Raw genomic sequence first — 14,221 nt, forward strand, 5'->3', positions numbered from 1 at the left:
TTGGTTCAGAGCTGTCATGCCTTATCCAATATTTCCTCTTATTCTGAAAAGCTTCCTCTTGATGGTTTGGCAGGATGTGATGCAGAGAGCGAGCAGCAGGTATTCAAACATTCTGCAGGGAAGTCTTCTTACAGAGAAACTGCTTCCTCCGAGGGAAGGGTCCTCGTGTCAGAGTGTGGACAGCCTCTCAAAGAAGCTGAATTAATCAGATCTGAGAGCAAACTCGAACACAAAGATCACATCCAACTTATTTATTCAGACTTTCCTAACAAAGACACAAATTTCCCAAAGGAACGTCATAACTGTGCCAGCACTGTTAGCGATCCATCCAGAAGCTCACAGAGAACCCACAGCATCGGTTTGTCAGCTAAAATACCAGCTGACTGATCACAGGGAGGGGTCAGTGGTGGTCGGTTTTCACACGGACCTCTGTTTCACAATCAGAAGGTTTGCCACCTGCTGGATTTTAGAAGGAACACGCTTCCATGTTGGCTTCACTCTTAAGATCAGGAAGCTACGTCCAATTTTTAGACTTTATCACTTCTAAACTGACAAGTTATTAAACATGAAGCAAAGACCATGATCCCACCCGCTGCCTTTTAAAGAGCTCTGTAGTTATCTCAGTGTCCATCGTCTCTCCTGGTCCGTCACTCTGTGGAGAAACACAAGCTCCAGCAGCTGTGAGGAGGGTGTGCGTGTTTCCTGAATCAGTAACAGCTCACAGGTGAACAGGATGTATGCAGGTAAACCGGAGGGTCCGTCGAGCTGATCGGTGGTTTCGTGAGGATAATGTCGATACGTGCATGCATTTGTGCGAGCTGCAGATGGAGACTTTGTTTGCTGAGGTCTTCAGTCTTGTGAAACCGCCTGACACTCTGGCAGACAGACACAGACACCCTTAACCTGAAACACTGGCACAGGTTAACGTGGAGTCGAAGTCTGAATAGAACAGAATAGAATTCAACTTTATTGTCATTGCACATGTCCAAGTACAAGGCAACCAAATGCAGTTTGCATCCATCCAGAAAGTGCTTCAGCAATAATACAGATATATTACAGAATATGGATCTATGTTACAGCGTACAGGGTATGAAGGTATGTTATGAATATGCTATAACTACAAGCTACGCACAGGCTATGAACAGTCTGTTTACACACCATGAAGGAGGTGGAGCCATGAGTGAGACTTTGAACTCATGCACTGTTCCTTTAACCGCCAATAAAACCTTTACTGGAAAGGCAAGCAGGAGCATTCTTGCCAACCTTGAGACCTCAGAATTAGGGAGACATTCAAAAGGGCTGTTGGGGGGTGGCATACATATACATAAAGATATATATATATATAAACTTGGATTTTACAGTGTTTATTTATCGGATAAAAATGTCACCGTTATTATTGGCTGGCCGGAAACAGCGGGGGTGTCCAAATTCAGAAGTTGCGTCCTCCTGAGGACCTGGCCTTCGCGGTCTAAGTGGACCGGGTCCTCCGAAAGCTGTGTAGGCCGGAAGTGAGCGACGGTCTATCCTTCAGAATTATGTCATGAGCTCTCTCGGTGGAGTCAAACTCAGCCGTCTGCTCCTTGCTATCGAAAATATAACCGGACGCTGGCGTAAATTTTTGGCCGTCTCACACTTCTGTTTAATCAGTTTTCTGTTTGACGTTTATTCAGCTGTGTGAAAACACCCGGAGGAACCCTCCCAAGGGATTAATAAAGTTAAATTTAATTTAATCTAATCTAATAACTTTGATCTCAGCCAAACTGATTTACTCACGAACAAATAAAACACTGAAAAAAGCCAAACAGTAACATTTTTAAGTTATCAAAGTGACTTATATATCATGTTTAACCTGATAGCCAAAGACCGCGGGGGTTTGAAAACGATGTGCCGGGAGTTTGCTGTTCTCGTCGGCTCAGATATTTGAAGTTTACACAGTTACATTCTTGCCTGAAAATATGTTAAAAGTTTATTTTGCGACCCAGAAAGAGCAATAAGAGTAATATTAAAACTAAGTAGGTGCCACCATTGTTGGAAACCGGAATTGGCTGGGCCGCGCTATGAATTCTGCAATATGGTTTTTCAATTTTGTTGTCCGGGTGGAAAATCGGGAGAATGGAAATTTTCGGGAGGGGCACTGAAATTCTCCCAGAAAAATTGGGAGGGTTGGCTTGTATGAGCAGGAGCCCTTCATCAAAACACCTGATCAACAAACTCTGACGTCCTTTTCTACATGGAGGCCATATCTGCAACAAACAGAGGTGACTCTGAAGGGGGGCGTGGGGTGTACCAGACCATGTTTATTTCACGGCTTTCATAACATTTTCCAGATTGAAAGTGAAATAATATAAAATATTGTAGTAATTAAATTGCATTAACATTTAAAAATGAAAAAATACAAGCTTTTTTTCCACAAGCCAATAAAAATGTATACGGGCCATAAAATTTTTGCTTTTGGCTCTCGGAGGAGGCGGACGCACTTTTTCTCCTCTCCTCTCCCTTATCTTCCCTGCTTAGTTCTTATGTCCTTGTCTAGTCTCGTGTTTTTTGTATTACTTTCCCTGGAACACTCTCTCACAGTCTGTTTCTAAAACCTAAAGAGAATTATGGATTTGATCAACTGGTCTCTGAATGCTATTGACACCCTTTTCTCAACGAGAAGTCTGGGCTCGGGAGAGCCAGAGTGCCCTGCAGGGACTTTCCCTGCCGGATACACGATGGACGGGTGGCAGAAATGGAGGATCGTGTGCCTGGCGGGACTGTCGATCAAGGACGCTGAAGATATCCACCTATCCAAAACCATGTTAACAGGGTTCTTGCTGATCGGAGCTGGCTTGGCCCTGGCTTATCGAAGAATTAAGAAAGCGGAACCGGCTGTTCAAACCCCCACAAGGCTGCCCGCTGGGATTGAAACGATGGGACAAGGCGCGACTTCTCAGAAAAGGCTCACTGAAGGCAGCATGATTAAGATCTTGGAGACGCTTACAGCTGCAGTGAATACTCAGAATAACACCTCTGAACATATATTGGGTTACATCAAGGAGAGGCCTGCTCAGAATAACACCTTTGAGCGAAAGTTTGATTACATCGTGGAACAGCTGACTGCGGTCGTGAGTTCTCAGAATCGGCTCTCTGAGCAAAAGAATGACAAGACCAAGTTTGATACCAACATGGGGAAGCTCGCGGTTCTCCAACGGAAGATTCAGAGACCAGTGTCGGAGTGTTAAAGAACAGCTTTGAAATTCTCATGAGTTGTCGCAAAAGAAAAATTACCATCATAATCCGGCTACCCCTTCGGTGCCAGCCGTGGACTCAAGGCTGGAGCTGAACAAAAACTCCCTGATAATGACTGTGTTTAGACTGTTCCTTCCCATTCCATGCAAGGCCACCTGGGTTGGCTGGAAGACTGTTTACTTAGCCTGGCAGGGTGAAGGACACTGTCTCAGCTGAACTATGGACACGCACACACATACATATACACTGATAAGCACTCACTGACGCATCACCCTCCCTACCCCGGATCCAACACCACCTCCAACGCTTACCTCCCCTCTGATGTGGATATCGGGTCAGCTGGAGGCACAGTCGAAGATTGCAGCAGTCCCAGATCAGATGTACACACTGGAACTCTTTCCCATGTTGCTTGTCTGTGTTTATTGTGTTATGGTGTGTTGATACCTGTGCATTCCTGTATTATTCTTTTGTGTTACACATTTCAATGTTTTTTTTCCTCGCTACCTAGCCTGACCTGTCTCCCCAATGTGATGTTTGTGTATTGTATGTACGGTCGGCAAGGTCTGTCATCTCAGTTGTGGGCAAAAGACCTGCAACTGACAAATAAAGGCTATCTCATCTCAAACTTGGAGCCACTGACCTGAGGGTTATCAGGGTTATCTTGCTGTAGCATTTTGGATTAACTGAAGGATTTTCAGGGAGTTTTTAGGACTTCCTGATAATAATGAATTACAGTCATCCAGCCTGGAAGTAATAAATGCATGAACTAGTTTTTCAGCATCACTCTGAGACAGGATAATTCTAACTTTAGATATGTTGCACAAATGGAAGAAAGCAGTCTTACATATTTGTTTAATATGTGCATTGAAGGAGATGTCCTGGTCAAAAATGACTCCAAGGTTCCTCACAGTGTTACTGGAGGCCAAGGTAATGCCATCCAGAGTAAGAATCTGGTTAGATACCATATTTCTAAAATTTTCGGGGCCGAGTACAGTAACCTCAGTTTGATCTGAATTAAGAAGCAGAAAGTTAGCGGCCATCCAGGTCTTTATGTCTTTAAGGCATTCCTGCAGTTTAACTAATTGGTGTGTGTTATCTGGCTTCATGGACAGATAGAGCTGGGTGTCATCTGCATAGCAGTGAAAATGTATGCTATGTCTTCTAATGATACTGCCTAAGGGAAGCATGTATAATGTAAACAGAATTGGTCCTAGTGAAAAAAAAAAATCATTAAACATGTGACATCAGCTGACGTGATCAGAGCCAATAAGAGATCAATATACCGTAGTTCCCCGTTTAAAGGAGCAGTCCAACAATTTGAAGACATTTGCATGACAGTCTGCAGTCAGGTGTCCGTTACTCTGTTCTCCTGGGAGCTGCATGGCATCTCAGGTGGCCTCTGTCGACTGGACATGGACAGCAGGGTGACCTTTGACCTTGGGCCTGATGATAAAGATGACATATTCTTGACCAGAGAGTATGTTTTATCCTCAGAATCGCAGTGGCAGCACAAAGTGCTCTTGGCCTTTTGCCGGAACTCCGTGGACACGTAGTAGATAATGAACGGGACGATGCAGCTGTTGAAGGTGCTCACCGCCAAGCTCACCATGTAGGGCATGTAGAGGTCCTCTCCATCTCCGTCCAGTGAGCTGTCAGCATAGGTGAGGAGGAGGAGGATGTTGCTCGGCAGCAGAAACACGATGAAGACCAGCAGCACCAGTACCGTCACCCGGATGGCGTGACCGTAGAATTTTCCCCCGGCCAGCAAGGTGCGCAACACAGTGCTGTGGCAGTACAGGACGATGGCTAAGGGTAGCAGGAAGCAGGTGGCGAACAGGGTGGCGAAATACGGCAAGAAGTAGTTCTCATGCTCATCCTCTGGAAGCGCATCGTGGCAAGTGGTGATCTGCAGCGTGCTGACTTCGTAGGTCTGCCGTGACAGCAGCAGTGGCAGCATGGCAACCAGAACCACTGTCCACACCACCACTGACATACACAGAGACACCTGCTGGCTGCGCAGAGTCCTGGCGCGAAATGGGTGGACCAAAGCGATGTATCGGTCCAGGGACACAAAGGCCAGACACCACATGGAGCCGTACATGTTGCCGTAAAAGATCGCCATGACAAAGCGGCAGAAGGGCTCGCCGAGCTCCCAGTTGTTCCCCCGGAAGTGGTAGACGATCCGAAATGGCAACGCCATGAGTAGCAGGCAGTCGGCCACCGTCAGATTGATGAGCAGCGTGGTGGACGGCAGCTGTTTGGTCCGGAACACCAGAACCCAGAGAGCCAGCAAGTTGGAGGGCAGACCGACCACAAAGGCGAGCAGGTAGAGGATGGGCAGGTACAGGTTGGTGGCTGGAGCCTGGATCTCCTTCAGCTGCTTTTCCTTCAGAGTTGTCCCATTACAGGTAGGCCTGAGCCGGAAGGTCCGCACACCTGCAGGGACACGACACACATCAGAGCGTAACAGGTCTCCCCTTAACCCGCTAAAACTGATGGGAGCGCGGGCACTCCCATTGGTTTTAGGTCAAACTTTAACCATTTAACCACTGGCTCAATTGCAAAATTCCAACTGTTCCTGAAAGTAGCAACTCTGCGCTTGCATTGCAAGTCGCAACATCCAAATCTCGGCAAATAACACAGAAAACAACAAAAACAAAACAATTTTAAAAAGATGGTAAAAAGAACTCAAGAACCCAGATGACTGATAAAATGTCTACAGCTCCATCACACTCACTCACTCTCTCTTCTCTCAGCCAACCTCTGTCTTTGCAGGGCTGCCTGAGGTTACCGTAATGACTCCAACTTTACTGAAAAAGTGAAGAGTCGCTGCTTTCAGGAACAGCTGGAATTCTTTCAATTGAGTTACAGATATTTAAAAAAAAAAAAAAAAACACCTGTCCGATGGCAGCGACAGGTTAGGCTTTGGAGCAGGAGTGGGGAACTCCAACCTCGAGGGCCGGTGTCCTGCAAATTTCAGATCTCACCCTGGTCAACACACCAGAATCATATGATTAGTTCATTACCAGGCCTCTGGAGAACTTCAAGACATGTTGAGGTCATTTAGCCATTTAAATCAGCTGTGTTGGATCAAAGACACATCTGAAACCTGCAGGACACCGGCCCCTCCCCCCATATAGGTATTTCTGCTGTAAAGTTTTAACATGGGTGTCTCTGGGGACTGACTCACTACTGTAGCCACGGCTGGACGACAGGGGAACTGCAGGTGCATTTTAAATTCCTGGAAAGTGAGTTTTGGTTTTCATTTTTATCAAGTGAAGAAGAAAATACAACTGTTAAAGCAGATGTTTACTAAAGACCAACACAGATTTCCTCCACTGGACAGAAATGCAGTTTGATGCTGAACTCTTCTTCCAGACTGTTAAAATAAAAGCTGACAAAGCTCACAGTGGAACAAATCAGTGAAATTCAGTCACATGTGAAGACATTTAGACCGCTGTGGTATCCTGGCCTGTCCTCAGAATATCTGTGGTGTGGACACTGATCACCTCCAACACGCAGCCTTGTGTTCCTCCTACAGTTTGATAAATGCCAGTAAAGTTGTCAGACTTACAAATGTCTCCAACAGAGGAGGGATATTTCCTTTGTACTGCTCAGCAAACAAGCAGGACTGACTGATATTTATCTTTAAGATGTATCAAAGGTTGGTATGAGTCAGTTGTGGCTAAAAGCTAAACTTCCTGTGTTGGGTCCCTGAGTGTGTCCGACTTGCTGAGTTGTTTTTCATACTTTGGGAAACTTCCTGATCAGCCTGAATCATCTACGGCAACTTCGCCCAGCGTGGCTGAGCACCAGTATCAGATTTTCTGTTTGTGCTCAAAGATTTAACGATGTTACACAGAAAGGTCATGTCGCTCCTGCGAGAACCATCATCACTGAACGGTGGCATACTGCCCAAGTTCATTCCAAGATGGCTGCCGAGTGCCAAGACCTCTTTTAAAAAGACTTTTTGGAGCTTGTCGTGTCCTGTTAGCTGCACTTCCTGCTTCCTTTGAGATAAAACTGGACAGCTAACAGAGTGCTCTGTGCTTCTGTTCAGCAGGAACTTCCTTCTCCCTGCAGACCTCTGTACCTCACCTGTCTGTTAAAGACCCACTTTACTTTGGATGAACTCTAACCTTTTACATCCCAAATGGTGAGGTGTGGGATTTTGTTAGTACAGTGTACAAAGACACAAAAAGTTATGAGTGAACTGTGTTGGTACTTTACATGCACATTCATTTTCCATAAAGGTTTCCACAAAGCTTCAGTCAAGGGGAACTGGATGTGTTTACACAGAGAGGGCTAGTGAGGGGGGGTTGTTGATGCCTTGTGATCAGCAGTCCAGACGACCCACCGTCACAGAGAAACCAGAGGGGTGTGACCACAAACAAAGTTCAGGACAGCTTCCAGCTACTCAAACCAATCAGAGATGTTGTCAGATGAAATCTATAAAAACCATAAAACTCTAACAGTAATTAATGTTAAACCACGATTTGAATGAATGATTTTGTGTCTGAGCGCGCTCAGTGCTGCTGTTTATTTCTAATGTTTATTTCCACATTAGAGCTGTAAGACTTTAAACTGGATCCATGGGAACGTTAAAGCTTCCTGTCCCACAGCCTGATGAAGGAGACCTGGAGATCAGGTCAGAGTAAAGTCAATGTGATTGGTTGAACAGGTGTTCAGGTGTGTTCTGTGTTTCCAGCAGAGACTCATCACCAGAATAGAACCGTGTTCTGCATTAGCACATGATCACATGCAGGTTCAGACAGACTATAATTGATCTTGGACAAGCCTGTAACTTCAGAGACATTTACAATATGATTATTGATTAATGATTGTTGGATGTATCCTTCGTGGCCCAGTGTATCCCAGAATTGATAGCGCGGCCCAGCCAATTCCAGTTTTCCTGTTTTTCAGCTTAGTTTTAATATTACTCTTATTACTCTTTCTGGGTCACAAAATAAACTTTTAACATATTTCCAGGCGAGAATGTAGCTGTGTAAACTTCAAATATCTGCTCGGTTTATCAAGATATCACATATTTGTATAAGTGCTCCAATGTTTTCTGAGACGTCTGTTACCCACCCACTCGATAGGGCACATCGTTTTCAGACCCCTGCAGTCTTTGGCTACTCAGGTTAAACATGATATGATATACAAGTCACTCAGATGACTTAAAAATGTTATTGTTTGACTTTTTTCAGTGTTTTATTTATTCCTGAGTAAATCGGTTTGGCTGAGATTAAAGTTATAGTTTTCACACAGCTGAATAAACGTCAAACAGAAAACTGATATCACAGAAGACCTTACTCCAGTGTCCTGTTATATCTTAGCTAGCAAGGAGCAGACGGCTGAGTTTATTAAACTCCTCCGAGGCAGCGGTGCCGTAAACCTAGACTGTCCCATTTCACAGCCGCTCACTTTCGGCGCTCTCGATGTTCGGAGGACCCGGCCCACGTAGACCGTGAAGGCCGGGTCCTCAGGAGGATGTGGCCTCGGAATTGGGGCACAGCTTGTGTCTGTAAAAAGTAATTATTTAAATAAAGTTTACATTGATTGAACAGAGTCGGTGGTTTACGACACCAACTATGCCATCTATAATCCAGTTTTGAGTTCCCTCCCCAGACGCCTTAACACCCACTCACATCCTGGGCCATCTGACCTCAGGAATACCCATGATAAGGTGGGGCCAGGTTTCACAATGAGCTCACCCGAAACCCTGGCTGATTGGGACCCACACCCAGTTTCACACCTTGGCTCAGGCGATTAGAGGATCATCAGGGGGTCCTTTTGTCCCTCTGTGGGGGGGGACTCCCACTAGGTTTAAATCTGGGACTCCCCACCATTTGACCTTAGAACTGAAGAAGCTTCTCGGATGAGAGGTGAAACGTCTTCAAGCAACTTAAAGAAGTCCAGACGCTTTTCTTTCCAAGCTCCTTTGACTACAATGACCTGGATGACTGAGAACCTTCACAGACCTTGATTGGTATTGGTATTACACACATATACAGTGGGGCAAAAAAGTATTTAGTCAGCCACCTATTGTGCAAGTTCCCCCACTTAAAATGATGACAGAGGTCAGTAATTTGCACCAGAGGTACACTTCAACTGTGAGAGACAGAATGTGAAAAAAAAAATCCATGAATCCACATGGTAGGATTTGTAAAGAATTTATTCGTAAATCAGGGTGGAAAATAAGTATTTGGTCACCTCAAACAAGGAAAATCTCTGGCTCTCACAGACCTGTAACGTCTTCTGTAAGAAGCTTTTCTGTCCCCCACTCGTTACCTGTATGAATGGCACCTGTTTGAACTCATCATCTGTATAAAAGACACCTGTCCACAGCCTCAAACAGTCAGACTCCAAACTCCGCCATGGCCAAGACCAAAGAGCTTTCGAAGGACACCAGGAAAAGTATTGTAGACCTGCACCAGACTGGGAAGAGTGAATCTACAATAGGCAAGCAGCTTGGTGTGAAAAAAATCAACTGTGGGAGCAATCATCAGAAAATGGAAGACATACAAGACCACTGACAATCTCCCTCGATCTGGGGCTCCACGCAAGATCTCATCCCGTGGGGTCAAAATGATCATGAGAACGGTGAGCAAAGATCCCAGAACCACATGGGGGGACCTGGTGAATGACCTGCAGAGAGCTGGGACCAAAGTAACAAAGGTCACCATCAGTAACACACTACAACGGCAGGGAATCAAATCCCGCAGTGCCAGACGTGTTCCGCTGCTGAAGCCAGTGCATGTCCAGGCCCGTCTGAAGTTTGACAGAGAGCACATGGATGATACAGCAGAGGATTGGGAGAATGTCATGTGGTCAGATGAAACCAAAGTAGAACTTTTTGGTATAAACTCAACTCGTCGTGTTTGGAGGAAGAAGAATACTGAGTTGCATCCCAAGAACACCATACCTACTGTGAAGCATGGGGGTGGAAACATCATGCTATGGGGCTGTTTTTCTGCCAAGGGGACAGGACGACTGATCCGTGTTAAGGACAGAATGAATGGGGCCATGTATCGTGAGATTTTGAGCCAAAACCTCCTTCCATCAGTGAGAACTTTGAAGATGAAACGAGGCTGGGTCTTCCAACATGACAATGATCCGAAACACACCGCCCGGGCAACAAAGGAGTGGCTCCGTAAGAAGCATTTGAAAGTCCTGGAGTGGCCTAGCCAGTCTCCAGACCTCAACCCCATAGAAAATCTGTGGCGGGAGTTGAAAGTCCGTGTTGCTCGGCGACAGCCCCAAAACATCACTGCTCTCGAGAAGATCTGCATGGAGGAATGGGCCAAAATACCAGCTACTGTGTGTGCAAACCTGGTAAAGACCTATAGTAAACGTTTGACCTCTGTTATTGCCAACAAAGGTTATGTTACAAAGTATTGAGTTGTATTTTTGTTATTGACCAAATACTTATTTTCCACCCTGATTTACGAATAAATTCTTTACAAATCCTACCATGTGGATTCATGGATTTTTTTTTTTTCACATTCTGTCTCTCACAGTTGAAGTGTACCTCTGGTGCAAATTACTGACCTCTGTCATCATTTTAGGTGGGGGAACTTGCACAATCGGTGGCTGACTTAATACTTTTTTGCCCCACTGTACAGCCGGTCCTAACTGAAGGTCATTTAATAAACACAGCAGGTGTCTCTCCATGTCTGATGACCTCCCCTGGGGATCAATAAAGTATTCTAATTCAGTTTAATTTGAGAGGTTTGATTAAACATGTGAATTTTATAAAAGTGTCTTCAAATGCACACAAAGTATTTTCAGACTTTTAAGTTTGTACATGTTTTTTCTCTGCTGTCTAAAGTGTCAGTAAATGATCGACCCTGAGGAGGAGGCACTGCTTCCCTCTGTAAACACTGTGCATCCTCACTCTGTTTAAATGCCCTCAGGTTCAGAAAGCTGCCAGTAAAAACTGTCAGCCTGCCTACGCGCTCACAAGAAGAAGAGAAGAAGACTCACGGATGGCCATAAAAGGACATTCATCTGTGGGGTGAGGAAGAGGAGGAGAGACGCTACAGACTAACGCCAGCAGGCAGACGAAGAGCAGGAGAGTCCCAGTGAGCCCCCTCATTGTTTTTCTTCTTCTTCTTCACTGAGTCACAGCTGCAGCAGATGTTTTTCAGCTCACCTCAGACTAGTACTGACAGTACTCTCTCCCAGTATCAGCGGTACTGGTAGTATTGGTAGTAATGCTGTCAGCAGTAGTCCCATCTGTGGTCTGAGGCGTTCTGTCTGATCTCAGAGCTGCTGTGCTGTCCCCTCCCCTGGTGATGCAATCCAAGTGTGTGTCTGTGTCTGGTATGTGTGCCTCTGTGAGGACCCGTGCGTGTCTTCCTCTTCTCACTTCAGGCTAGCTGGTTTTGTTTGTAGACTTTTAAAAACTGTTACAGGGAGTGCAGAATTATTAGGCAAGTTGTATTTTTGAGGAATAATTTTATTATTGAACAACAACCATGTTCTCAATGAACCCAAAAAACTCATTAATATCAAAGCTGAATGTTTTTGGAAGTAGTTTTTAGTTTGTTTTTAGTTTTAGCTATTTTAGGGGGATATCTGTGTGTGCAGGTGACTATTACTGTGCATAATTATTAGGCAGCTTAACAAAAAACAAATATATACCCATTTCAATTATTTATTTTTACCAGTGAAACCAATATAACATCTCCACATTCACAAATATACATTTCTGACATTCAAAAACAAAACAAAAACAAATCAGCGACCAATATAGCCACCTTTCTTTGCAAGGACACTCAAAAGCCTGCCATCCATGGATTCTGTCAGTGTTTTGATCTGTTCACCATCAACATTGCGTGCAGCACCAACCACAGCCTCCCAGACACTGTTCAGAGAGGTGTACTGTTTTCCCTCCTTGTAAATCTCACATTTGATGATGGACCACAGGTTCTCAATGGGGTCCAGATCAGGTGAACGAGGTGGCCATGTCATTAGTTTTTCTTCTTTTATACCCTTTCTTGCCAGCCACGCTGTGGAGTACTTGGACGCGTGTGATGGAGCATTGTCCTGCATGAAAATCATGTTTTTCTTGAAGGATGCAGACTTCTTCCTGTACCACTGCCTGAAGAAGGTGTCTTCCAGAAACTGGCAGTAGGACTGGGAGTTGAGCTTGACTCCATCCTCAACCCGAAAAGGCCCCACAAGCTCATCTTTGATGATACCAGCCCAAACCAGTACTCCACCTCCACCTTGCTGGCATCTGAGTCGGACTGGAGCTCTCTGCCCTTTACCAATCCAGCCACGGGCCCATCCATCTGGCCCATCAAGACTCACTCTCATTTCATCAGTCCATAAAACCTTAGAAAAATCAGTCTTGAGATATTTCTTGGCCCAGTCTTGACGTTTCAAGACTGGGCCAAGACGTTTCAGCTTGTGTGTCTTGTTCAGTGGTGGTCGTCTTTCAGCCTTTCTTACCTTGGCCATGTCTCTGAGTATTGCACACCTTGTGCTTTTGGGCACTCCAGTGATGTTACAGCTCTGAAATATGGCCAAACTGGTGGCAAGTGGCATCTTGGCAGCTGCACGCTTGACTTTTCTCAGTTCATGGGCAGTTATTTTGCGCCTTGGTTTTTCCACACGCTTCTTGCGACCCTGTTGACTATTTTGAATGAAACGCTTGATTGTTCGATGATCACGCTTCAGAAGCTTTGCAATTTTGAGACATCCCTCTGCAAGATATCTCACTATTTTTGACTTTTCTGAGCCTGTCAAGTCCTTCTTTTGACCCATTTTGCCAAAGGAAAGGACGTTGCCTAATAATTATGCACACCTGATATAGGGTGTTGATGTCATTAGACCACACCCCTTCTCATTACAGAGATGCACATCACCTAATATGCTTAATTGGTAGTAGACTTTCGAGCCTATACAGCTTGGAGTAAGACAACATGCATGAAGAGGATGATGTGGACAAAATACTCATTTGCCTAATAATTCTGCACTCCCTGTATGTCCTCAGAAGTATAGAAGTCCTGACGTACCTGCTTCCTACTACCTCCCCGCCATCCTCTCCACAACCCACACCCAATCAGAGCTCAGCGGGGCAAGCTGCGTTTCTACTCTGAAGCATTTTCCACTTTTACTGCGAAAAGAAAAAAAACATTAAAAAACTGAAACAAGAAACTCTGAAAACTGAAAATCAAAAACAAAACTGAATAAACAACAAAACCTGTAAAACATGATGAGGCTTACCTGCACTGCTCTCACCTGGCCTCACACTGACGTCACACTCAGACGTGCAGCTCTGCTTCAGTCCTCAGAAACTAACTAGTGAGAAACTATCTCCATCTTCCCGAGCGGTTAGCAGCTGATAAGCAGACTTCCCGTCTGTGGCTGATGCAGAAGTTTAGGGCGTTGTTCATGTCCGACGCTCCACACGAGCTCAGGCTCAGATGGCCTCTGTGTGCCCTGCAGAGCACAGCAGGAACATCTGGAAGGAATCATAAAGCAGGAGCTTGAAGAAAATTAAAAATTCAGAGCAAGAAGAAAAGACGACAACACTGCACAAAATAAAACCTGAGAAGGGTCAAAGGTCACCTGCAAAAGAGCAAACTGGACTTTAGCTGCTCTGAAAGGAATCAGTGGCTCTCAGGTCACTAAAACAACCTCATGTACTGCATTTACCTGCACAGGTAAGAGTTTATACAGGAGTGAGATATTTCAGGACGACTGATCTCATCACAAACACTCATGAAGCTTCAGCAGGTCTGCTCCAAAGCAGGGCACCAGCAGCGCCACCTGTCTGATTTACCTGAAGCCACACACACACCTGTGAGCTGCTGTCGGTCAGTGTTACCTGATAGACTGAGCCCACCTGCATGTACTGACGGTGTCCAGCAGGGGACGGTGCTGACCGCCTGCTGCTGCTCATTCACGTTGCACTGTTACAGCTGACATCCACAACCTGTCGGTGATCAATAAGCGATCGATATCGTCGTCGTTG

General features: G+C 45.3%; 1 protein-coding gene and 1 long non-coding RNA gene across 3 annotated transcripts; both read right to left on the bottom strand.

Annotated features, from left to right (window-relative positions):
• Positions 1-4,366: 4,366 nt before the first annotated feature.
• On the bottom strand, positions 4,367-11,719 carry si:ch211-132p1.2 (proteinase-activated receptor 4). The gene is made up of 2 exons (XM_040002084.1): positions 11,221-11,719; positions 4,367-5,667 (listed from the first exon to the last, which is right to left on the bottom strand). Exons 1-2 carry the CDS (start codon positions 11,330-11,332, stop codon positions 4,577-4,579), a joined length of 1,203 nt encoding a protein of 400 aa, XP_039858018.1. The 5' UTR covers positions 11,333-11,719; the 3' UTR covers positions 4,367-4,576.
• A 1,414-nt stretch (positions 11,720-13,133) lies between these two features.
• LOC120715226 lies at positions 13,134-14,204 on the bottom strand. 2 transcript variants are annotated; one of them, XR_005691573.1, is made up of 3 exons: positions 14,093-14,204; positions 13,471-13,708; positions 13,134-13,360 (listed from the first exon to the last, which is right to left on the bottom strand). It is a non-coding gene; the product is annotated as an uncharacterized LOC120715226 (long non-coding RNA). The 2 variants fall into 2 exon arrangements; XR_005691572.1 differs by having other exon boundaries at positions 14,075-14,180.
• Positions 14,205-14,221: the final 17 nt, after the last annotated feature.

Source organism: Simochromis diagramma, unplaced genomic scaffold, assembly GCF_900408965.1.
Source record: "Simochromis diagramma unplaced genomic scaffold, fSimDia1.1 OVJJ01000738.1, whole genome shotgun sequence".
NCBI classification, from domain to species: domain Eukaryota; kingdom Metazoa; phylum Chordata; class Actinopteri; order Cichliformes; family Cichlidae; genus Simochromis; species Simochromis diagramma.